General features: G+C 39.5%; 1 protein-coding gene across 3 annotated transcripts; it reads right to left on the bottom strand.

The window, feature by feature from the left end:
• Nucleotides 1-5,716: 5,716 nt before the first annotated feature.
• LOC139064711 (uncharacterized) lies at nt 5,717-20,091 on the bottom strand. 3 transcript variants are annotated; one of them, XR_011517708.1, is made up of 17 exons: nt 17,629-20,091; nt 17,335-17,438; nt 16,918-17,184; nt 16,704-16,797; nt 16,556-16,623; nt 16,287-16,481; nt 16,124-16,186; nt 15,864-15,980; nt 15,683-15,745; nt 15,468-15,581; nt 15,293-15,346; nt 15,108-15,200; nt 14,945-15,004; nt 14,717-14,824; nt 14,540-14,599; nt 5,888-14,453; nt 5,717-5,799 (listed from the first exon to the last, which is right to left on the bottom strand). XR_011517708.1 is itself a non-coding variant. In XM_070547824.1 (16 exons), exons 1-16 carry the CDS (start codon nt 17,741-17,743, stop codon nt 6,585-6,587), a joined length of 9,444 nt encoding a protein of 3,147 aa, XP_070403925.1. In that variant the 5' UTR covers nt 17,744-20,091; the 3' UTR covers nt 5,717-6,584. The 3 variants fall into 3 exon arrangements, 1 of the variants encoding a protein (XP_070403925.1); XM_070547824.1 differs by having other exon boundaries at nt 5,717-14,453; XR_011517709.1 differs by lacking the exons at nt 15,293-15,346; nt 15,468-15,581; nt 15,683-15,745; ... (6 more) ...; nt 17,335-17,438; nt 17,629-20,091 and having other exon boundaries at nt 15,108-15,261.
• Nucleotides 20,092-24,208: the final 4,117 nt, after the last annotated feature.

Genomic DNA, 24,208 nt, shown 5'->3' with positions numbered 1-24,208 from the left:
TTTAGGAAATTTTTCAAATTTGAAATTTTAAATGATCATAAACCACGCCCACTTTGATCAATCATTACCATATTGATAATGTAGTCTTAAGACTTTATAGTGATGACAGCCACTAAGTTTCGTGCCGATCCATTTAGCCGGTTCAGCAGTATAATTTCTTCCCAGTTATAGCGCCCCCTATTGTTTAATCAAGTTGAAAACCAGGACATACACTTGAATTGACCTTACGTATGACTGTTATGAACAGCTTTGAAAAATGTCAAAATCTCTTGAAGTTACGCTAAAAAAAACTTTTTCATTCCCAAAAAATTATTTTAAAAAATCATATTTAAAAAAATAAGCAAATTATCGAAAATCCCTTCACATCTTTTGGTCAGCCGCTCCTCCTCTCTTGTCAGGGAAAGTTTTGATGTGATTGAGTTTGACGGCCGGGAGGAGTTAACGAAAGTACGTTGGACTTACTATGCAAATTTCTACTAATTTGCATAAGTTTAAAACATTTTTTAAATTACTCATCTAAATTTGACTGACTCAAAGAACACATTGGAATAGATCATTTGTTTTTTTTACAAAAGAAATGGGGAGAAACATGCCAAAAATATTTTTGGGGTACCAGAGCGCCACCTATTGGACAAAATTCAAAAAATTTTCTGTGATTGTAGATGTCACGATGACTGATATGAATTGTAATTTTCTGTATAGAATATGTATTTTTCATGAGTAAAAGGGCGAAAATTTTTAAAGCCTATAAGCCACGCCCACTTTTTAATCATTTTCAAAATGTAGCTTAAGGGTCCGACGATTAACATATGTGCCAAGTTCTGTGGAAATCCATCAAGCCGTTTAGCTGAAACAAACTTTTTGACTCTTTAGCGCCCCCTATTGGTGAATCCAAACAAAATGGGGTAGATAGGACTTACCGCTCATACTTTGTAAGGTTCTAGAGTCTCATCAATTTATTTTGAGAAATGGTGAAGATATCATCAATTAACACATGTGCTAGCTAGCGCACTGATTTTGACATGGTGTCATTAGCCCAATTTTCAATATTTCTGCATTTTTCTTCATCACAACAACTTAGCCTAGTCCATAGATCACATGTACGAAGTTTGAAGTTGATTCGACGAAAAATGTCGAATAGGTGATTAAAACTAAGTTTTGCATTTTTTGCGATCTAGCAAAAAATCTAGTTAGGCGGAAATGGGCGTGGCCAATACAAAAAAGATGGAGAATCAATCAAGGATCATGTGCATATAAAGTTTTTGACTGTAGGACCTACGGTTTGGGAGCTAGTAGCTGAAACGTGTTGACCTCTGCAATAGCGCCACCTAGGTGACCCGGGGTCCAAATTTTCGAATCTGAGTAGCGGTCAGGATTTTCTATCAGACTGCCTTGTCAGATTTTTCCTTGCAATTTCAGGCTCTTGCGCCCATACAGACACAGCGGAGAAGAATAATAATAATAAATAATAAATAATAAATAATGAAAAATCCGTAGAAAAACAATAGGGTTCCCTGCCCTTTGGGCTTGGAACCCTAATAACTAGAACTGCAAGCAGTTATCAACGGGTTCCAAGCCACCAGCGCCAGTCGCCCACCCGCCCCGCCCTCAACTTCGCCAGTCCTCACGCGGTCCCGCCCCAAAAACACGTTCTCCCGCCGGCGTCCCGTCAGCTCACTTCAACCGGCGCAATGAAAGTAACACTCAGGATACGTCATTAAACCTGCAAATCCTATACACATCTTTCAGAGGCATGGCTGACTTCTCAATCGTGATTACAATGGAATTCCACTGTTTCCTTATTAAAGAACGTGAAGATTTAATGAGTGAGATTATCAAACAATAATCTATACATCAACAGAATATTACAAACAACATAAATACTTGATAATGTCTTTAGATTTAATTGATTTTCAACAAAAACAATGAGTTTCATTTTGTGACTTACTGACCAAATGTTTCAAAAAATCATGAAAAATACATAACTCATCATAAAATTACCAAAATATTCTCACATGGCAGTGTTGACATGTGGAATAATATGATGTTGTTTTTAAATCAGTAGACTCAAAGCTTTTTTGAAGAAAAATCAGTAAATATAACTGTAAGGGTCACAGTCAAAATTAAAATATTCATAAAAAAATAGTGCTACTTTCTAAAATTTATAGAAAAATCTCAGATCACCATAGGTACATGTTGAATGTTGTAATTGGTTTATATTTACTGTATACCTAAAAAACTTTCTAACAAAAATTAATTACGTTGTTGTCCAACTATACAGAAAAACTGGCAAAAAGTTAAAAAATCATTAAAAATCAATGCTTTCGTACAAAAATCTCAAAATATTCCGAGATTGCCTCTGTGATGTGAGAATTCTTTTTATATTTTTGTTGGGGTCATAAATGTAAAATTGTACCTACAATAAAATAATATTTGCGTTAGTTGCTGTAGACAAAAATATGTCCTATAATTAAACACAAGGGGGAGCTCAAATCAAGACGACATTTTTTTTTGTTTCATAAACCACCTAAGAGTGAACTTTATGGCAAATGTCAAGAAGATTGTGAAAACAGAATTTGCGCTACAATTGCTAGCCTAAAAATGTATTTTTGTAAATTTAAAGCGCAAACATCTTCGTGGAGCTGCGGTTTTCAATATCTAAGCTCATGGCTATCCAGTTAACATAATCTGGAAAACGTAGCTTCTTACATGAAAATAATGATTTTTAGGAAATTTTTCAAATTTGAAATTTTAAATGATCATAAACCACGCCCACATTGATCAATCATTACCATATTGATAATGTAGTCTTAAGACTCTACAATGATGACAACCACTAAGTTTCGTGCAGATCCATTTAACCAGGTCAGCAGTATAATGTATTGCTATTTATAGCGCCCCCTATTGTTTAATCAAGGTGAAAATCAAGACATACACTTGAATTGACCTTAGGTTTGATTGTTATGAACACCTTTGAAAAATGTCAAAATCTTTTGAAGTTACGCTAAAAAAACTTTTTCATTCCCAAAAAATGATTTAAAAAAATCATAATAAAAAAAATAAGCAAATTATCCAAAATCCCTTCACATCTTTTGGTCAGCCGCTCCTCCTCTCTTGTCAGGGAAAGTTGTGATGTGATTGAGTTTGACGGCTGGGAGGAGTTAACGAAAGTACGTTAGACTTACTATGCACATTTCTGCTAATTTGCATAAGTTTAAAACATTTTTTAAAATACTCATCTAAATTTGACTGACTCAATGAACACACTGGATGAGATTATTTGTTTTTTTACGTAAGAAATGGGGAGAAACATGCCAAAAATATTTTTGGGGTACCACAGCGCCACCTATTGGACCAAATTCAAAAAATTTTCTGTGATTGTAGATGTCACTATGACTGATAAGAATTGTAATTTTCTGTTTAGAATATATATTTTTCATGAGTAAAAGGGCGAAAAATTTTAAAGCCTATAAGCCACGCCCACTTTTTAATCATTTTCAAAATGTAGCTTAAGGGTCCGATGACTAACATATGTGCCAAGTTCTGGGGAAATCCATCAAGCCGTTTAGCTCAAACAAACTTTTTGACTCTTTAGCGCCCCCTATTGGTGAATCCAAACAAAATGGGGTAGATAGGGCTTACCGCTCATACTTCATAAGGGTCTAGAGTCTCATCAGTTTATCTTGAGAAATGGTGAAGATATCATCAATTACCACATGTGCTAGCTAGCGCGCTGATTTTGACATGGTGTCATTAGCCCAATTTTCAATATTTCTGCATTTTTCTTCATCACAACAACTTAGCTTAGTCCATAGATCACATGTACGAAGTTTGAAGTTGATTCGACAAAAAATGATGAATAGGTGATTAAAAGTAAGTTTTGCGTTTTTTGCGATCTAGCAAAAAATCTAGTTAGGCGGAAATGGGCGTGGCCAATACAAAAAAGATGGAGAATCATCCAAGGATCATGGACATATAAAGTTTTTGACTATAGGACCTACGGTTTGGGAGCTAGTAGCTAAAACGTGTTGACCTCCGCAATAGCGCCACCTAGGTGACGCGGGGTCCAAATTTTCGAATCTGAGTAGCGGTCAGGATTTTCTATCAGACTGCCATGTCAGATTTTCCCTGGCAATTTCAGGCTCTTGCGCCCATACAGACACAGCGGAGAAGAATAATAATAATAAATAATAAATAATAAATAATGAAAAATCCGTAGAAAAACAATAGGGTTCCCTGCCCTTTGGGCTTGGAACCCTAATAAATAATAAATAATGAAAAATCCGTAGAAAAACAATAGGGTTCCCTGCCCTTTGGGCTTGGAACCCTAATAATGAAAAATCCGTAGAAAAACAATAGGGTTCCCTGCCCTTTGGGCTTGGAACCCTAACTAGAACTGCAAGCAGTTATCAACGGGTTCCAAGCCCCCAGCGCCAGTCGCCCACCCGGCCCCGCCCTCACCTTCGCCAGTCCTCACGCGGTCCCGCCCCAAAAACATGTTCTCCCGCCGGCGTCCCGTCAGCTCACTTCAACCGGCGCAATGAAAGTAGCATTCAGGATTTGTCATGAAACCTTTTGCTTAGCCTATACACATACCAGCATGTGACTGTGTGAGTGAATGGCTGAATGCAGACTTCTGCAGGCCTGGTAAGTCACGTGCTGTATTGGAAAGCAGAAGTTCAGGAAACGGAGCGGGATTTCAAATAATTGGAAGGTTTTTGGTTTGATTCCAAGTCTGACCAGAGAATGCTGTTGTTGTGTCTTTGGGCAAGACACCTTGGCTGCTGGTGCTGGGAGGGACCGGTGGTGTCAGTTTTCGGCAGGCCTCACCTCTGTCAGTGTGCTTCAGGGAAGCTGTGGCTACATTGTAGCTCATTCCCAGTAGTGTGTGACTGTGTGTGAATGGGTGAAAGACTGATTGTGTTGTTAAGGGACTAAGGCGCTATACAAATCCAAAACATTTACCATTTCAATATTACTGACAATGTTTAGTAAATGTATTAAAAATGTATTATTTTCATAGGAAATCCTCCAATGTTTTTTGAAAATCATCATGGGTCATGAGAAATCAAGTTTTGTTATTTTATAGTTTTTAAATATATTTTTTTTTTCAATAAGACGATATATGGAGATTGATAATTGAACTGAATGAAACAAAACTGAATAAAATCCATATCTGATCTAAAGATTTCCTGCAATTTGTGCCAGTGGCCCCTTGCTATGCACATTCTTGTAACAGTTTTATCTGGCCATGGTCAAAATCACATAGTTATCTCTGGTCAAAATAAAACGAGTAGACATTTGGTCAAAATAAAACAAGTAGACATTTATTATGAGCACGAAATTGCCCAAAATTCAGTGAAACACTTCATTTTGTAAGTACAAAGATGTAGGATATGTAAATTAAAAATGATGGTACATTATTCAAACAATTGAATTAAAAAACAGCAGTTTATTGTATGTCAAATTTTGCCAATTGTGGGGGAGACTTTGTAGAGCAAACAATATTTTTACAACACTGTGCATTGAAATTAGGATTCCAGAAATTATATTGATTCAAGAGTACAGAAAACACTTTATTGTTATCTACATATGTAAATGTACAAATGATGTGTTACACAATGTATAGCAAAGTGGCAGAAGGGCATTCTGAGGCAAAGTGTCACGTTGGGAATGTTTTACCCAGGACATGAAAAAATCACAGACGGAAACGATGGCAAGTGAATAACAAATAATATTTATTAAGAACAATGTGAAACTGAAAACGGTGCTCCAAACTGGAACAGGAGGGATCAAGATCTAGAACGGGAAAGCAAACTGGTGTTAGAATCACGAAACCCTGGAACCAGAGAACCAGAACTGGAATTGTTTGGAGAACTATTCTTACTGGAGATGATCGGTGTTGGTGAGGCAGGGCTGGGGCTTTGGGGCCAGGTGGGGACAGAAGAGCAGCAGAGAATGAGGATCCAGGACGGGATGAGGAAACAGGTTGCGAGGCAGACAGTGAGGCAGGATATGATGCAGATCCAGAGGCTGGTAGTTAGGCAGGCTGGGAAGCAAACAGGACGACAGGTGGGCGGCGTGGTCACATGATGGTTGCTGATTCCACAGATTTCGGTTGTGTTGTTTCAGGAACTTCATCTGGTGGGTGATTGTTCCTAGTGGAGATTGAACAAAAGAAGAGTGCTGTAAAATGAAGTCTTTAACAAAGGAAAATAAAAATAGTACTAGAATAAGTGAATTTGTGAATATCTAAATGGATACATTTTTATACATTGAAACAGTGATGGCACAACACAAAGTAACATTTCAATGTCCATTATCAAAACCACAAGTAAGTGTGATACTGTCATACACTTTTTTATGGATAAAAAGTGTATTTCACATGCTAAATATACATTAAATGGTAAGGTATGGTGTGGTATGGTATGGTATATATGTATAAGAGTCGAAATAAGTTTAGATGATTTTGAAGCTAAATTGATTTTGTATGAATGAAACGGACCTCTATGTGTAATTTGTTATGGTCAGCTCTGATGTACACCCGTCCATCTATCTGTGATTGTCTGTCTTTCCCCTTGAGGCTATTTGTCCTGCAGTCCTTGTCTGTCTGTCCCCAGTTCCTGTAACTGTATGTCTGTGTCTGTTCCTGTCAAGAATGATATTTGAATACATTCATGGTAACTGTAATAGGTGGGAATAACTTCTACATGTATGGTTTTGGGATCAATGTCTTTGATGTAAACATGATCAATTAGAGTATTATTTTCGGTTGTTGGACTTGTTACTATTTGAGTGTATCCTTGCAATTTCATGAAGCTGACAAATGAATTAGAAACCAGTGCATCGTCATTCATGTCACCCATGACTATTTTGGTTCCTGGAAATTCATTGAAATAATGCAGTACAGGTTGTAGATTGTCTTTGAATTTCTGAAGGTTATATGATGGTGGTTTGTACAACAGCATATAATGATGGTTTAAAGTCTGTGTGCTAAAAAGCAAAGCTTCCAGGTTGTTGCAATTGAAAGCCATACTTTTACACATAATGCTGTTTTTGTGATAGAAACCAACACCACCACCATTTTTGCTTCTGAAAGTAGAAAATAGTCCAGTTTCATCGTATGAGTCAGATCTGGTTTTGTGGTGAAAAGTCCAACCTGGCAGTGAAATGCTTTCAGAGGGATGTGTTTCTTTTAACCAAGTTTCTGTCAGACAAATTATATCGGCTGTGAGTAATTTTTGGTTGCTCTTGACATCCTGTATGTGATTCTTGAGACCTTGCACATTATGAAGACAGACTTTAAAAGTGCAGTTTGGCATTGAAACTGGTGTGTCGATAAAGTTTGGCATTAATTTCAAGTTTTCTTCCACATCACTTCTTGCATAGATTGCTTTAGCTTTAAAATCTTGGATAGTGAGGTGTTCTAGTGATGTAACACGACTTAAAGCTACATATGCTTGTCCAGCAGAAAAAATCCTTTTAAAAGAGACTACTGCTTTCTGTAGTGTTAGGCCTTGGACTTTATGTATGGTGCAAGACCAAGCCAGCCGCAGTGGAAATTGACGTCTAACCCCCTTTTCAAGTTTGTCTTCATCGGGACTAATTGGTGTAGCATTAGTCAGCTCGGTGTCTGAAGTTGGAAACTTGTGTCGTAGTTGTTGGCCTATACTTGGGTTATCAAAGTTAACATAAATGATGTGTGGGAAGCTATTGTTACTTAGAAATTGTATGCGACAAACAGTACCAAACACACCATTGACAAGTCCATCAGAAACATCGATGTTTTTAATGAGCATTACACGAGCTTTAGGAGCAATACTTAGTAATTTATCTAAATAGGTTTTCTTGCCAAAATCAAGTGTTGAGGGTATTCTAGTGGTACGGCCAGTCTGAGGGTTTTTATGGAAATCTTGGGCTTTGATTTGTACAATGTCTGTACATTGTTTATGCAACATGTTGAAGTTATGATTATCAACATCACTGTTTGTTGCAAAAAGATGCAGAATTTCAGTGTCTTCACCCATGCCTGTTTCACATCGTTTGAGAAGTGCTTCGTCTTGTGGGTGAAGTGGTTGGTCTTTTTTGTGTTTCCTTAAACGGTTAAGTGTTACAGCAAAGTCTTTGTTTTTCTGTCGTACTATGTCTGTGAGTTCTACATGACTGAAACTGTTTTGCCACAAATTGGAACCAATGGGGTCCTTGTAGAGTGGAGTCCCTTTGACAGGTGGCAACTGATAAAAATCACCAACAGCTATGACGGAGACATTACCAAATGAAGAAAAGTCTGAACACTGTTTGATCTGACGCAGTCTACCATGGATATATGTTAAAAGCTTGTTATCAACCATTGAGATTTCATCTATTATCAAGATTTGTAAATGTTTCAGGGTTGCTCTTAATGTGTTTATTTTTTCCTCTCTTAAAGGTTGGTATGGTAATGAAATATTATTGCCAATTGCAAAGCTATTATGTATTGTTGTGGCATTGATATTTAATGCAGCCACTCCAGTGGGGGCAGTCAATAAAACATGAATATCATCAGGATAATTAGATAATCTGGATAGTATTCTGGTTGTTTCATAGGACACGGCTTTTACCAAATGGGACTTGCCTGTTCCCGCTCCACCTGAAATGAAAACATAAAAAGGGCTTGGATTGTGACCGTTTACTTTATCTAAGCACCACTGCCGGATTTTATAAAACACGTTGCTCTGCTGCTGATTTAGAGAACGCATTAAGGATTGTGCTTCCTTGTGTGAGACTATCAGTTTTTGAATGTGAAATGATAAAGCTGGTTTTGTGATTGGCTCTAGATCTGGAATAACTTCTTGTTCACCAGGATTTGGATTGTTATCTAAAGATCTGTCTTCCAAACATTCTAGTCGGTCTAGTTCTGCCTCAGGACACAGCTCTGCCCAAACATCTTCTTGAAATCCAAAGTGTTCAATATCTTCCTGTATGTTTTGTAAATCTTCTGCTTTGATTTCAAACTTGGATCTGTTGAATTCTACTACGTCTTTGACAGACTGGATGTTTTTACTACTGTTTGTGATTGAGCCGGTCTCATAAAACTCTTGAAATGTTGTAAATTGTGATGGTTTTAACTGGTTTTCCGTGTAATAAGGAAGGAACAACTGAAGCTGGCTTTGATAGTGTTTCTCAGGATCTTGTTCTTTAGAAAAACGAGCATATCTAACAACAGCTACATTTGTCCTTGTCCGCTTCCTTACACAACCATTGTTGTTTAATAAACTAACCACTTCTGGTCTAGATTTCTCACTGTTTGGTACATTTCTGTACTCTGAGGCAAAAGTAGCTATGCACATGTCCATAAATTCACTGGACTTAGGCCTGCTTTTGTATCGATCAGTAATGTTTGTCATCCAGATCTGATTACCATTAGCACTGTTTTGAATGACATTAAGAGGTAAGCTCATTCTGACAATGTTGTCACCTGTTGGAACAAATGTGACTTTTCTAGAGCCCTCTTTTAATCTCATGTTTGTTAGCCGATACACACTTTCTTGAGCAGAAACTTCTCTGTTATGCAGAAACACATTCCCTAATTTGTTAAGCGCTTGTTTTGCATCCAGGTTTTCATTATGTTTGATTTCATTTTGTGCATGTTTTAATAGCAAACCCATTTCTCTTTCTGCTTTGGATATGTAGGAAATGATATAAACAATGCATGCATATGCATCACAGACAAACTGGATGTCCATGTTTGCATTCCAGCAACGTAGCAGGTCTGTGTTATACTGATTAACCCAGATGTCGTTTATGTTTCGTTTATGGACGACAGTTGTTTTTGTAGAGGTCAGTTTGTAGGCTGTTTCAAATGTAGTCTGGTCAATACCAATGGAATTAAACAAGTCATCTATGCTACTAAATGTGTTGTTTTCACTGGTCAAAGCTTCTTTAACTTTGGTCATGATATGCTTGGCTGCCTTTTTTAAATCTGAAGATGACTTGTCAGATGGGGTTTCCTTATTATCAACATCCGGTTCCTGTTTACATATGAATGTATTGTTGCTTGGTGGTCGGGGAAAGTGAAACCTGCAAGTTGTGTGATTTTTTCTGCAACTTTTAGAGTGTTTTTTGCTATGCATTTGAACACTATGTACCACTTCATGGAGAGGATCACTGTCAGGTGGGAGGTCGCATGTAACATATTTATCTACAAAAGCTATGACTTCAGCGTCTGTGTTGACTCCTATTTTAGGCCCGTCGGTCCAAAATAGACAATGAGTGTGACATGATCCACGTTGTTGAAACTCTACTCTATAAAAATAATCAATGATTTTACCAATTGGCTGAGCGGGAGACATGATAACATCTTTTAAAAAAGATCTAAATCTATAGTCAAACATTCTGGCTGCTGTCACTGGATTGTTTTTCAATAAGTCACATTTCTGTGCCCAGTCCATGTCATGAATATTGCCTTGAATGTTTTCTATAGCCATAAAAGCTTCCATAAATTCTGGCCATCTTAAATCTGCTGAAGAAAAGGAAGCAAACCATGTAGGAATGCCAAGTTGTCTAACATAAGCAAACAGATCTTTTTGAACTCCCTGCCAAAATACTGGTGTACCTCTAATGGGCTTCAAAAACTTATAGCCCATGTCAGCATTTAAAACATTCTTCAAAAAGTCTGTATTGCCCAGCATGGATGATGTAATGTTGGTGTTGTCTAAGCCATGGTAGCCCTTTCTCAGTGCAATGGAAACATTTGACACAACTTGATTAACTTCTGACAAATATTGTGCATAAAAGATGTAATCCAAGTTCTTGCCAAATCTGCCATCAGCATTGAGAATTCGGGTGTTTAAATATTTGCTTAGTGTAATCCTTTGCTCTCTTGCATCATGAAATGTACCTGTTCCGTTGGGAAACAGAACTGGAAAGCATTTAGCCTCGTTAGAAGTATCGGTAAGCAATCTGACTGGAGTATTTCCCTCAGCTGGTGCTACTGATAAAACACTGTCAAAATGGTTGTCTAGTATTTCTTGGGCAATGTCTACTGGTTGCATGCATGTGTCCAAAAACATCCCATGCTGTTGTCTATCATTAAAATGATCATCGCTAACAAGATCTTCAGACTCTACCTCTGTGCCACTGCCATCTCTTTTGCCAGGATGTTCACACTCTATTTCAGCTCTATTGCTGTCTTCTTCCAAAGTGACGTTGTCGGTTTCAGAGGTAGAGTCTTCAGACTCTTTTTCTAGGGGATTTGTCCATGCACTGTTAAATTGTACATCTTTGTAAAAAGTATTGTGAGATTTAAGGTATGCAATTGCATTATGTACTTTCAGAGCATTGACATACTGATAGTCATAGTGACCCTTGTACGTCAGCTTTCGCTTCAGTTTGACTTTAATCATTAGATTCTGATCATCTAATCTGGGTAGAATGTTACTCACAGTTTCTGTATTAGATGGAACACAAGTCACAGGTCCATGGACACCATTTTGCCCTCCCTTTGGTAAGGCTAAAAGTTTCATAAACGGAATGTGCTGTGCCACTAGATGTTGCTCAAGAGGATTCAACGTACTAAGTTCTACAGGAATAGAATCTAGGTGCATATTGTTTGCAACACTTTCTTCAGGGACTTTTCCATTGAGTATTTTACGATGACAAGTAAAACAGACCCACAATTTACATGCAGGGCTAACCTCTAGATGGCATTTGGAAACTGAAGACTGTCCACACTTGTGTAAATAAGTGTCAGTGATGCATTTTTTTGCCACAGATGAAATGAATGAACCTCTAATTTCATACTGCTGTGTTTTACATTCAACAACTTGATGTTTAAAAAGTAACCGATGACAAACACAACAGACGAATTGAGGGCCAAATTTAACCTTTTCTCTAAAAAGCTGAATGACATTATCTATGAATTTTTTTCCAGTCATGAGATTTTGTCGTCTACGTTTTCCGTGCTCTTTAACAGAATCGGCATAAGCAGTTACATTTCTATACCGTTCAGAATTAGACTGTTTGATGCGGTTACGGTGGTCAACCTTATTTCTATATCTTTCTACGTTCTGTTTCAATAACTGAAGTTTAGAGTGTTTACTTTTGGCTGCATAAGTGGTTTTGCTGGCAAGTTTGAGTCTTGCTCTCAGTTCAGGCTTTTTGTAGTAGTTTTGTTTATTAGCCAGTTTGAGTCTAGCTCTCAGTTCAGGTTTGTTTTTATAGTTTTCTGTACTATCATGTCTGAGTCTTGCTCTCAGTTCAGGCTTTTTGTAGTAGTTTTGTTTATTAGCCAGTTTGAGTCTAGCTCTCAGTTCAGGTTTGTTTTTATAGTTTTCTGTACTATCATGTCTGAGTCTTGCTCTCAGTTCAGGCTTTTTGTAGTAGTTTTGTTTATTAGCCAGTTTGAGTCTAGCTCTCATTTCAGGTTTGTTTTTGTAGTTTTCTTTACTGACATGTCTGAGTCTTGCTCTCAGTTCAGGTTTGTTTTTGTAGTTTTCTTTACTGTCATGTCTGAGTCTTGCTCTCAGTTCAGGGTTATTTCTATATGTAATGACACTTAATTGCTTCTTGTGTAATCTGTACTTAGGATCGTCCTTATACAATTTCTGTAACATCATTTTTTTGCTTTCCCTTTTCTCAATGTCTTTATTATACAGAGTTCTCTTTCTCCTGTTCTCTCTGCTCATCTTAGATGGAGATAGTATGTCCTTGTCACCTTTAAAGTGACAGTAATTACATGAGATCAGGTTAAAACATGTGTTAGTTTTATCTTTCACACATGCGATTGGCTCATAATGACATTCATTACAGTGTTTCAGATAAATACCCTTGGTGTTGTCTAAAGTACTAGAAGAGCCATATTGTAACCATTTTCCTTGAGTGTAAGTGTAAATATGGGTGTGAAAAAAGTCTGCAGCTGCTTGTATCTCAATTTCTGTAGCCCAGGATCCAACTATCTTTATGCCTGTTTGTGTAACATACTGTTGTACTGATTCAAATTCCTGTCTGATGTAACTTGAATAGAGGTCAGAATTTTGAAGAATTTGATTAACAACAGCCCTGCGAATCCAGCTATGCAACTCTTCATTCCCAGTAATTACAAATGCAAGAGCACGGAAAAAGCAGTTGCCGTCTGGCTGGATGTGTTTAGTGGTACAAGGTAACGGTTCATCTAATGTAATACTTTCCCAAAGACTTTTCACCCTTTCTAAACTTGGAACTATCTGTAGTTGGGTGCAAAAGTTTCTTTTGTCTTTAGAAGTCAGAGGATTGAAAGTAACAGTGCTGTTGATATTTTCTGAAATTATGAAAACAGATGTATCATTTTGTGGCACTTCTTCAATTATTGCTTGATTCAAAGAAGTGTGATGATTTTCAGTTACTGAGTCTACATCAAGGGAAGTGGTGTCATTAACTGCAATATCTTCTATTTCCTGAAGTACTACTTTATCAAAACTATCATCATCAAAACTAGTACATATTGACTCTGCATCATCTTGAAAAGAACTATTTTGCGTATGGATGAGCTCACAACGAGATGGAGATTCAGAAAGAGACTCAGATGTGTCACTGACTGCAACATCTTCAATTTCTTCAACTACTAACTGATCAAATGTATCGTCATCAAAACTATCATCATTTCCACTGATTAACTCTACATCATTTTGGCAAGAAGCAGTTTTACTTTGGATAGGTTTACTCATAGATTGAGCTGTCACCTTAACACCGGTCATTTCAAAAGCTGTGTCCTCTTCATTTGCATTGTCAGCACACAAAGAGTGAGAGAGATTGATTAAATGTGTATAAACTTGGTCTAAAGTATCAAAGTGTGCTACTATGCTTGTGCCATTCAACTGCCAGAGACCATCATGACCACGTGAATGTGGATCAAAAACAGAAAACTGAGATTGTTCTTTCAAAACTGCACATGTGTTTCTACTAATTGTAAACAGACAGCCGTCATTGTCAAATATAGCTCTCTGTAATGCAACGTCCAAAGGCATGGCAAAATCTGAAACATCTTCATGGTAAATCTGCTGATGAAGATGTCCTGTGAAGGTCTGCATGTATTCCAAAGAGAACTTGTGATGATGGAATGTGTGCTCTGTGGGTAACTCTTGAACAAAAACATAACCACTGCCTTCTGCATCACTGATCATGTTTTGCTCTTTCATGTAAGTGTATAAACTATCACCACTTATCAAGATATTGTTAATGTCTTTTCTTGACCATGTGGAAGCCATTTTGACAGTGTTTGTCATGATGGCTGTAATGCTGTTTGGTGCACACTGTTTAAATCGGTTGCACCCAAAACGCTTATGACCTTGATGAAATGAACCTTTGACAATAGAATGAAAAGTGTTCAAACTTTCCTGATTTGATGAGGAAGATGCAATGGTAACACTTGAAGCTGCAACACCAGGAGCATCATGGACCTTCTCAGGTTGAACACTCGTCTCCTTCTCTTTACATTCCTGTGAAAACAAACATAAAAATTCAAACATTAGAAGAAAATCTATGAATAAAATGGGCATGTTTTCACTTGGGGAATATGTCAAACCTGTTGCTTTGTAGCATCTCCTAGGTCAACAGGTCCTTGGTCTTGGAGAGCAACTGCGTTCTGTTAAAATAAAAAAAGTTTTATAATATTTAGGAAATATAAGTATTGGAAAGAATATGTGTAGGATTAAGTACGCTATTTAACATCAATAATCAGACTATGTCATATAGGTCCTACCATTTTGCCTTTTGGTACAGGCGATGTAACACTGTATTTGTCTTCGTTCATCTGGAGATGTAGAACCTCAGCGCAGTCTTTCAAATGCTCCTGGGAGTGACAGCAAACCTGTTGGAAATCAAATCAGGATATTTACAATATATTCTAGTATTATGAAATTTACAATTATTTGTCAAGCACATGATGTGATGTCAAAAACAACAATCATATTAAAATCCAATGTCAGACCTGGTCCTTGGTGACATCTGTGCGTGAAACAGATTTTTGTTCTTGGACAGCAGCTGCATACTGTTAAAATGAAAAGGTTTATTTAAATAAGCAAAGAATATAATTATTTGAGTAAAAACTTTAGAATGAGCATCATTCAATGAAAAAAGCTGATAGGTCTCACCGTTTTGTCATTGGGGGCTGGTGATGGCACACTGGCGTCATCAGTTTTCTCTTTCAGTTTTTGAAGGACCACACTGCAGTCCTTCAGGTACTTCTGTAAGTAAATGAAGGGAATCATTGTAATCCAAAGGTTTCAAGTAAAGGCAACAAAACTGATTTGGTTTCTTTGAATGAGAGTTTATTCACCTGATGACGAGACATCAGTGTGCCACGTGAGCCTTTTGGATGAATGTGAGATGTCTGAAAGAAAATGTCATTCAAGGTTTTATGTTAATTTTTCCATTATTGTAGAAATGTGTACCTCTTAAGCAATATTACAACTTTATATTTTAAAAGTATTGTGTGTGTAAATCGTAATTACCTTTAAACTCTCTGCAAGTGTTGGCCATTCATGATCATCAGAGGGCATGATCACTTGCTCCTTTATTGGTGCTGTTGCACTGGCAGGGGGCTTCTGGATCGTTGTTGCCTGTCCCTGAAATAAAAACAGTATACAATGCATGTAATTACTTTGTGCATGTTTTACAGGAGGACTTGACCAACAAATAGGAAAACAATGATAAAAAAATAACAAACCTGCGTGTTGACAACACTTTTCTCTTTTCCAAAGGACACTGGCTTTCCTTCAGGTTGTACCACCTGTCATCAAAATATGAACAGATTGTAAATTCTTAGGTGACAAATATCTAAAATTAATAATGAATTAAAGATTAATATCAAAACATTATAATGAAAAAACATATTTCTTCATATTTACCTTTTTTTGTTGGACATCTGGTGAAAGCACATCTGGACATCCAGTACTGTCATTTTCCAAGACATGCAGCAGATCTTCGTGGAAGTATTTGGGATTAACTTCAAAACAGACTTCGGCCTGAACATTTTGATGTAGACAATATTAGAAAAACTCATATCAATCAACATGACGAACATCAAATAAAATCTCATTTATCAAAAACAATAGGGTTCTCTGCCCTTTGGGCTTGGAACCCTAATTAATTAAAATTAATCATTCACCTCATGAAGAAGAATTCTCTTTGAAGATGATCTCTGCTCCTTTGGACCAGCTGGAGTAGACCTCTGAAAAAATTAATGAAATTTTTACATTACATGATTGTTGAAAATCTAAACAGCCAATTAATGTCTGCAGTTGAAATAAAAACATAGAAAAACAATTTACCTTCTTGCCAGGCAAAACAACTTTCCACTTAGATTGGTCTGCTTGGGGTTGAATGGGCTTTGCGTGTTGAACGACCACTCTAGCAGCAGACTTCTTGGGGGTAACCTGGGCCTTCTGACTTTGGAGGTGCAGGTATGTTTTTTGCCAGAGCAATTGTGCAAAAATGTCCATACCATCACTGTCACTGAGATGAACCTATAGAAAATAACACATTTTTAGCTAAAGCTAATACCTCTTAATCATTAAAAGTCAGTAAGCTTCTCACTTACCCCATCTCTGCCCCACAAATCCAGGCGATGAAAGGGGAAGTTCTCAGCAATTGATGAGTATGGGACATCTGAAAGAAATATATTTTGTTAACAATTAGTTTTTCCAGTTAGAAGCATTTTGTATAGTGCACACTAAAGTTCAACATACCCATTTGTACTGAGACCCTGTGAAACATCATCCTCAGATGGTCCTGCACAACCGTGTCATGGCTCAGTCTTGGAGGGAAATCCAAAACAAAAACCTGTTTTCCAGAAATTTTACATGACATTAAAAATCATTGTAGAAAAAAGCACCAGAATATAAATTTGATTCAGTAATTGCCTTTTAATGGCACATTATTTGTAATTGCATCTATCCTTACATTTGGACAAAGAGTGGAAATGGTGTTCAAAAGACACTTGAAGTCTTTTTCTGCTTCAGAAATAGGACTGTCCAGATTGTTGCTTGGAGCGAGCAGACACACTGCATCTGGATCACGTGGGAGAACTAAATGCCGGACCTCAGTGGTAAGGTGGGCTGCTGTACCACCAGGAACCGACAGGTAGCCAAAGGACAGCTTCCCCTCAGGCACCTTCACATAGCCATCCACAATGGCTCGGAGATGTGAATCTCCAATGACGAAGACAAACTAGAAGAAGAAACAATTGTTTAATGAAGGACCTATGAAGATAAAAATCACAAAGCACTTTAGAAACTAAAGAACACACAGCAATCTGTGTGTCAACCTATAAGCACATAATATAGTTTAATATTAATATAAATTATTAGCTAAATGTACCTTCTTTTCTGAAGACTCTGGTGGGATGATGACTTTCAGACTTTTTCCTGTGTTAGGCGACAAGGGCCAACGACAAACCCTGTGCCTGAAGCCTGTTCCGTGACCTAATGGTAAGATGAAGGAAAAAAAATAACACAATATCAATGTAATGTAAATATGTAATTGTAAAGTGTGTCACATTAATTTATCTGAAATTTCTCAGTGTGCATACACCATGTCAATTTCAAAATATGCAACAAAGGTTTTCAAAAAAAGCATTTGATGTTTTGGAAAATAACTAAATATGTAACTTACGTGGAGTAAAAGTCGTACAGCTTGGCAGAATCTCGAATAGCTCTTCCATAGGCTTCGGCATAAACTGTCTGTTCTTCAAGGCCTGAGCTCTACGGTACCCTTTGCCACGAGGCATCTACAACAAGGAAAAAAAATACCATAAATTTAGTACTATGCATGATCACTAAACAAATACATTACACACTAATGTAATATCATGTATTTATTCTATTAAATAGGTTATATAGAAACCTGAGGGAATGTATATCTTCTATTTAATAGACAGATTACCTATTAAGCAACAAAGACCTGTCTTGTTATTGGTCATTAGTATTTCTTTTTGTCTATTTATATTTGAAGTTGTTTAAATGAAGACAACTGAACTTCTTTGGTTTTCTGAAGAAGTTTGCTTCTCATCTGAGGAGCTTTGTCAATTCTAACTGTAAAAAGGGCGAGTGAAAGTTCTCAGTCATCCAGGTCATGATACTCCAAAGGGTTCAAATGAAGGCAACTGGACTTCTTTGGTTTCTTGAAGATGTTTCTCTTCTCATCCAAGGAGTTTTGTCACTTCAAACTGGAATATGGGAGAGTCAAGCCTATAAGCTGTAGCTATCTATTGTTAGTCAATGAGCCAAAACTACTGTGGGTACCTCGGCTCTCCATCACCTGATGAGTCGCTAGCCTCTATTGTGAGGGATTCAAGATGGCACCACAGACGGCTGCCGTGGTACTTTGGTGCGCTGTTTTTGTTCTGTTTTTGTGTGTAAATTGCGTATCTGGGTACTCCTATTCAAGAGAAGAACTCATAAGTTACAACACTATGATTCCGGTGGACTTAACCTCATTTTTTGTTGCATCTGTGGCCGATTCAATATCAACTTTGATCAGGAAAGTAAGACACAGGAGGAGAGATAAATGAGCGGGCGCTCTCGTGCGTCTGAGGAGACGGGGACTGTGCACGGCTCTGCCTGGCATCTTCCTCTCTAATGTACGCTCACACCGCAACAAAATGGACGAGCTGACCCTGATGAGGAACATAAACAGAGACTTCTCGTCATCTGGGGTTCTATGCTTCATTGAAACATGGCTCAGTGAGGACACCCAGGACTGCGCGTTCCAGCTGGAGGGGTCTCACCTCATCCGCGCAGATCGGAAAGTGACTGTCTCCGGCAAGACCACAGGTGGAGGTGTGTGTTTTTAAATCAATAATGGTTGGTGCACAGATGTCACAGTGATCGTGCAGGATTGTTCTCCATCTCTGGAGTATCTTTTCACAAACTGTAAACCATTTTACTCTCCGCGGGAGTTCGCCTCATTCATTCTAGGCGCTGTTTACATCCTACCTGACGCGGACGTGCACGAGGCTCAGCGTGTGCTCGCGGAAGAGATACTGTGCATGGAGCAGACGTAGCCGGACTCTCTCATCGTTGTACTTGGAGACTTTAACAATGCAAATCTGAGCCAGGAGCTTCCCAAATATAAACAGTATATCAAGTGTCCAACCAGAGAGGGGAAAACCCTGGACCACTGTTACAGCACAGCAATGGGAGCCTATCATGCAGTGGCGCGCGCTGCGCTTGGACTCTCTGACCACGTGACCATCCATCTGATCCCAGCTTACAAACAAAGGCTAAAACTCTCCAAGCCTGTTGTGAAGTCAACAAGACAGTGGAACACAGATGCCGCAGATGAGCTTCGCGCATGCTTTGAGACCACAGACTGGGAGGTAATAAAAGCCACCTCAGACAGTTTAGATGAGTTCACAGATACCGTCACCTCCTACATCCACTTCTGTCAGGACAGCATCATACCATCATACACCAGGGTGAGTTATAACAATGACAAAGCCTGGTTTACCCCTAAACTCAAACAGCTGTGGTTTGAAAAGAGAGATGCATTTAAAAGGGGGGACAAGGACTCCTACAGAGACACTAAATACAGGTTCAGCAAAGAATTGGTCAAAGCAAAACACCAGCATCATGACAAAATGCAGCAGCAAATCACTGAAAACGACCCAACCTCTGTGTGGAAAAGTTTCAGGAACATCACCAACTACAAACCCAGAACCCCCGCCTCCACCGATAACACACACATTCATGAAGCAGATGTAAAGAAGCAGTTCAGGTCTCTTAACACACACATTCATGAAGCAGATGTAAAGAAGCAGTTCAGGTCTCTTAACACACACATTCATGAAGCAGATGTAAAGAAGCAGTTCAGGTCTCTTAACACATGAAAAGCCCCGGGCCATGATGGCGTGGCTCCTGCCACTCTAAAGCACTGTGTTTACGAGCATCTTCAACTCCTCACTGGAAGAATCTCATGTGCCTGTCTGCTTCAAGATCTCCACCATAGTCCCTGTCCCCAAGAAACCAAGAATCACTGGACTAAATGACTACAGACTTGTGGCTCTAACATCTGTGGTCATGAAGTCATTTGAGCACCCAGTTCTCCCCCACCTCAAGACCCTCACAGCCCCCCTCCTGAACCCCCTGCAATTTGCCTACAGAGCAAACAGGTCTGTAGATGATGCAATCAATATGGCTCTACAATTCATCCTGCAGCATCTGGACTCCCCAGGTACCTACGCCAGGATATTGTTCGTGGACTTCAGCTCTGCATTCAACACAATCCTGCCAGACCTCCTCCAAGACAAAATGTCCCAGATGAACGTGCCTAACCCCATCTGCAGGTAGATCACTGACTTCCTGACAGACAGGAAACAACAAGTCAGGCTGGGGAAGAATGTCTCGGACCTACGAACCATCAGCACTGGCTCACCACAGGGCTGTTCTTTCCCCTCTGCTCTTCTCCCTGTACACCAACAGCTGCACCTCCAAACATGAGTCTGTCAAACTAATTAAGTTTGCTGACGACACCACCATCATCAGACTCATCTCTAATGGGGATGAATCAGCTTACAGAATGGAGGCTGAACGGCTGGTGTCCTGGTGCAGCCACAACAACCTGGTGCTAAACACCCAGAAGACAGCGGAGGTTGTTGTGGACTTTAGGAAACACACACATCCCATCACCCCCTTAAACCTGTCTGACACTCCCATCATGATGGTGGACTCATGTCGCTTCCTGGCCACCACCATCACCCAGGACCTCAAATGGGAGCCCACCATCACCACCATCAGAGAAAAGGCCCAGCAGAGGATGTACTTCCTGAGGCAGCTGAAGAAATTCAACCTATCACCACAGACAATGAGGCAATTCTACACCACTATCGAGTCCATCCTCACCATCATTTAGAACAGAGGAAAGAGTCGCAGCGAACTTCACTTCAGTCGCCATATTTATGACAAACTCAGTGTTGTTGTGTGTGACGTACACTACCCAGGGCTGATTATCAGCTCAGCTACATTATACTGGATACATTGTACTGGAAAGGTGAAATCGAAGCCCCCCCATCTCTAGTTAAAGTTTTTTTTTCCACATTTGACATAGATAGCTTATTTTACTCCTGTCAAACCATATATCTTCTCTGTCCAGAATACATGCTTTGTCAGGAGTGTCCCTTGTCCTTCAGGTGTAGGTGGACTGCAGAGTAAACTGTAAACCATTTTACTCTCTGCGGGAGTTCGCCTCATTCATTCTAGGCGCTGTTTACATCCCACCTGATGCGGATGTGCACGAGGCTCAGCGTGCGATCGCGGAAGAGATACTGTGCATGGAGCGGACATACCCGGACTCCCTCATCATTGTACTTGGAGACTTTAACAAAGCAAATCTGAGCCAGGAGCTTCCCAAACATAAACAGTATATCAAATGTCCAACGAGAGAGGACAAAAACCTGGACCACTGTTACAGCACAGTAACGGGAGCCTATCATGCAGAAGCGCGTGCTGCGCTTGGACTGTCTGACCACGTGACCATCCATCTGATCCCAGCTTACAGGCACAGGCTAAAACTCTCCAAGCCTGTTGTGAAGTCAACAAGAAAGTGGAACACTGATGCTGCAGATGAGCTTCGCTTATGCTTTGAGACCACAGACTGGGAGGTAATGAAGGCCACCTCAGACAGTTTAGATGAGTTCACAGATACTGTCACCTCCTACATCCACTTCTGTCAGGACAGCATCATACCATCACACACCAGGGTGAGTTATGACAATGACAAAGCCTGGTTTACCCCTAAACTCAAACAGCTGTGGTTTGAAAAGAGAGATGCATTTAAAAGGGGGGACAAGGACTCCTACAGAGACACTAAATACAGGTTCAGCAAAGAATTGGTCAAAGCAAAACAACAGCATCATGACAAAATGCAGCAGCAAATCTCTGAAAACGACCCAACCTCTGTGTGGAAAAGTTTCAGGAACATCACCAACTACAAACCCAGAACCCCCGCCTCCACCGATAACACACACATTCATGAAGCAGATGTAAAGAAGCAGTTCAGGTCTCTTAACACACACATTCATGAAGCAGATGTAAAGAAGCAGTTCAGGTCTCTTAACACACACATTCATGAAGCAGATGTACAGAAGCAGTTCAGGTTTCTTAACACATGAAAAGCCCCGAGCCCTGATGGCGTGACTCCTGCCACTCTAAAGCATAGTGTTTACAAGCATCTTCAACTCCTCACTGGAAGAATCTCATGTGCCTGTCTGTTTCAAGATTTCCACCATAGTCCCTGTCCCCAAGAAACCAAGAATCACTGGACTAAATGACTACAGACCTGTGGCTCTAACATCTGTGGTCATGAAGTCATTTGAGCACCCAGTTCTCCCCCACCTCAAGACCCTCACAGCCCCCCCTCCTGGACCCCCTGCAGTTTGCCTACAGAGCAAACAGGTCTGTAGATGATGCAATCAATATGGCTCTACAATTCATCCTGCAGCATCTGGACTCCCCAGGTACCTACGCCAAGGTATTGTTCGTGGACTTCAGCTCTGCATTCAACACAATCCTGCCAGACCTCCTCCAAGACAAAATGTCCCAGATGAACGTGCCTAACCCCATCTGCAGGTAGATCACTGACTTCTTGACAGACAGGAAACAACAAGTCAGGCTGGGGAAGAATGTCTCGGACCTACGAACCATCAGCACTGGCTCACCACAGGGCTGTTCTTTCCCCTCTGCTCTTCTCCCTGTACACCAACAGCTGCACCTCCAAGCATGAGTCTGTCAAACTAATTATGTTTGCTGACGACACCACCATCATCAGACTCATCTCTAATGGGGATGCGTCCGCTTACAGAATGGAGGCTGAACGGCTGGTGTCCTGGTGCAGCCACAACAACCTGGTGCTAAACACCCAGAAGACAGCGGAGGTTGTTGTGGACTTTAGGAAACACACACATCCCATCGCCCCCTTAAACCTGTCTGACACTCCCATCATGATGGTGGACTCATGTCGCTTCCTGGGCACCACCATCACCCAGGACCTCAAATGGGAGCCCACCATCACCACCATCAGAGAAAAGGCCCAGCAGAGGATGTACTTCCTGAGGCAGCTGAAGAAATTCAACCTATCACCACAGTCAATGAGGCAGTTCTACACCACTATCGAGTCCATCCTCACCATCATTTAGAACAGAGGAAAGAGTCGCAGCGAACTTCACTTCAGTCGCCATATTTATGACAAACTCAGTGTTGTTGTGTGTGACGTACACTACCCAGGGCTGATTATCAGCTCAGCTACATTATACTGGATACATTGTACTGGAAAGGTGAAATCGAAGCCCCCCCATCTCTAGTTAAAGTTTTTTTTCCACATTTGACATAGATAGCTTATTTTACTCCTGTCAAACCATATATCTTCTCTGTCCAGAATACATGCTTTGTCAGGAGTGTCCCTTGTCCTTCAGGTGTAGGTGGACTGCAGAGTCTTCACCTTGTTGAAGACTAAGACATGTACAGCGTATAAGATTGACTCTCCCATATTCCACTTAGACACGACAAAGCTCCTCAGATGAGAAGCAAAATGTCTTCACGAAACCAAAAAACCCCATGACTGAGACCCTTCACTAGTGTACACCAAAATGCTGTTGAGGGTTCTCAGTCATCCAGGTCATGGTAATCCAATAGGATTCAAATGAACACAACTGGACTTATTTGCTTTCTTGAAAACGTTTTGTTTCTCACCGAGAAGTTTTATTACATTGTTGTTGAAGCTTTGATGAGAAGCGAATCATCTTAACTCTAACCCCTTTGAATGAATTTGCACTAAAACTAGTTAAGTCTTTGGAGCTGTTCCAGTGAAAACCTGCCATATATGGGTTCACTTTTTATTAAAAAAAACACTCATAGATGCTGTCTTTATAAACAGTTATACCCATAAACATTTTGAGTTTAATATGTATTTCTGAAACCTTACCTTGGCAGGTTGTAGCTGGCAAATCAGGAAACAAAATCTTCAAAGAAGATGGAGAAATGCACAAACAAAGCTACTAAAAGTAAAAGATGGCTTCCACTTCACAGCAAAAACTGAGAAAGCTTTGACCCAGAGGTTTTACCAAGTAAATGGCACAGTGGCTGAACAGCATGACCTTTTTATCACCAAAGAGGTGGGCCAGGTTACCGCCCACCTATTGATACACTAAATGCAAGGGTGTGGCTTTCCTGTAAGTCAGAGAAAACAACATTTAAGAAAT

Source organism: Nothobranchius furzeri, unplaced genomic scaffold, assembly GCF_043380555.1.
Source record: "Nothobranchius furzeri strain GRZ-AD unplaced genomic scaffold, NfurGRZ-RIMD1 Scf042, whole genome shotgun sequence".
NCBI lineage: Eukaryota > Metazoa > Chordata > Actinopteri > Cyprinodontiformes > Nothobranchiidae > Nothobranchius > Nothobranchius furzeri.
Note: the sequence above shows the minus strand (reverse complement) of the source record. Positions and strands in the feature narration are given on the sequence as shown.

Bases quoted from the DNA above. Each gene is read 5' to 3' on its own strand.
- LOC139064711 (XM_070547824.1), bottom strand. From the start codon at position 17,743: ATGCCTCGTGGCAAAGGGTACCGTAGAGCTCAGGCCTTGAAGAACAGA. The intron at 17,439-17,628 runs GTAAGTTACATA...TCTTACCATTAG, and splicing joins CTGTACGACTTTTACTCCAC to GTCACGGAACAGGCTTCAGG. The intron at 14,600-14,716 runs GTAGGACCTATA...TTATTTTAACAG, and splicing joins CTGTACCAAAAGGCAAAATG to AACGCAGTTGCTCTCCAAGA.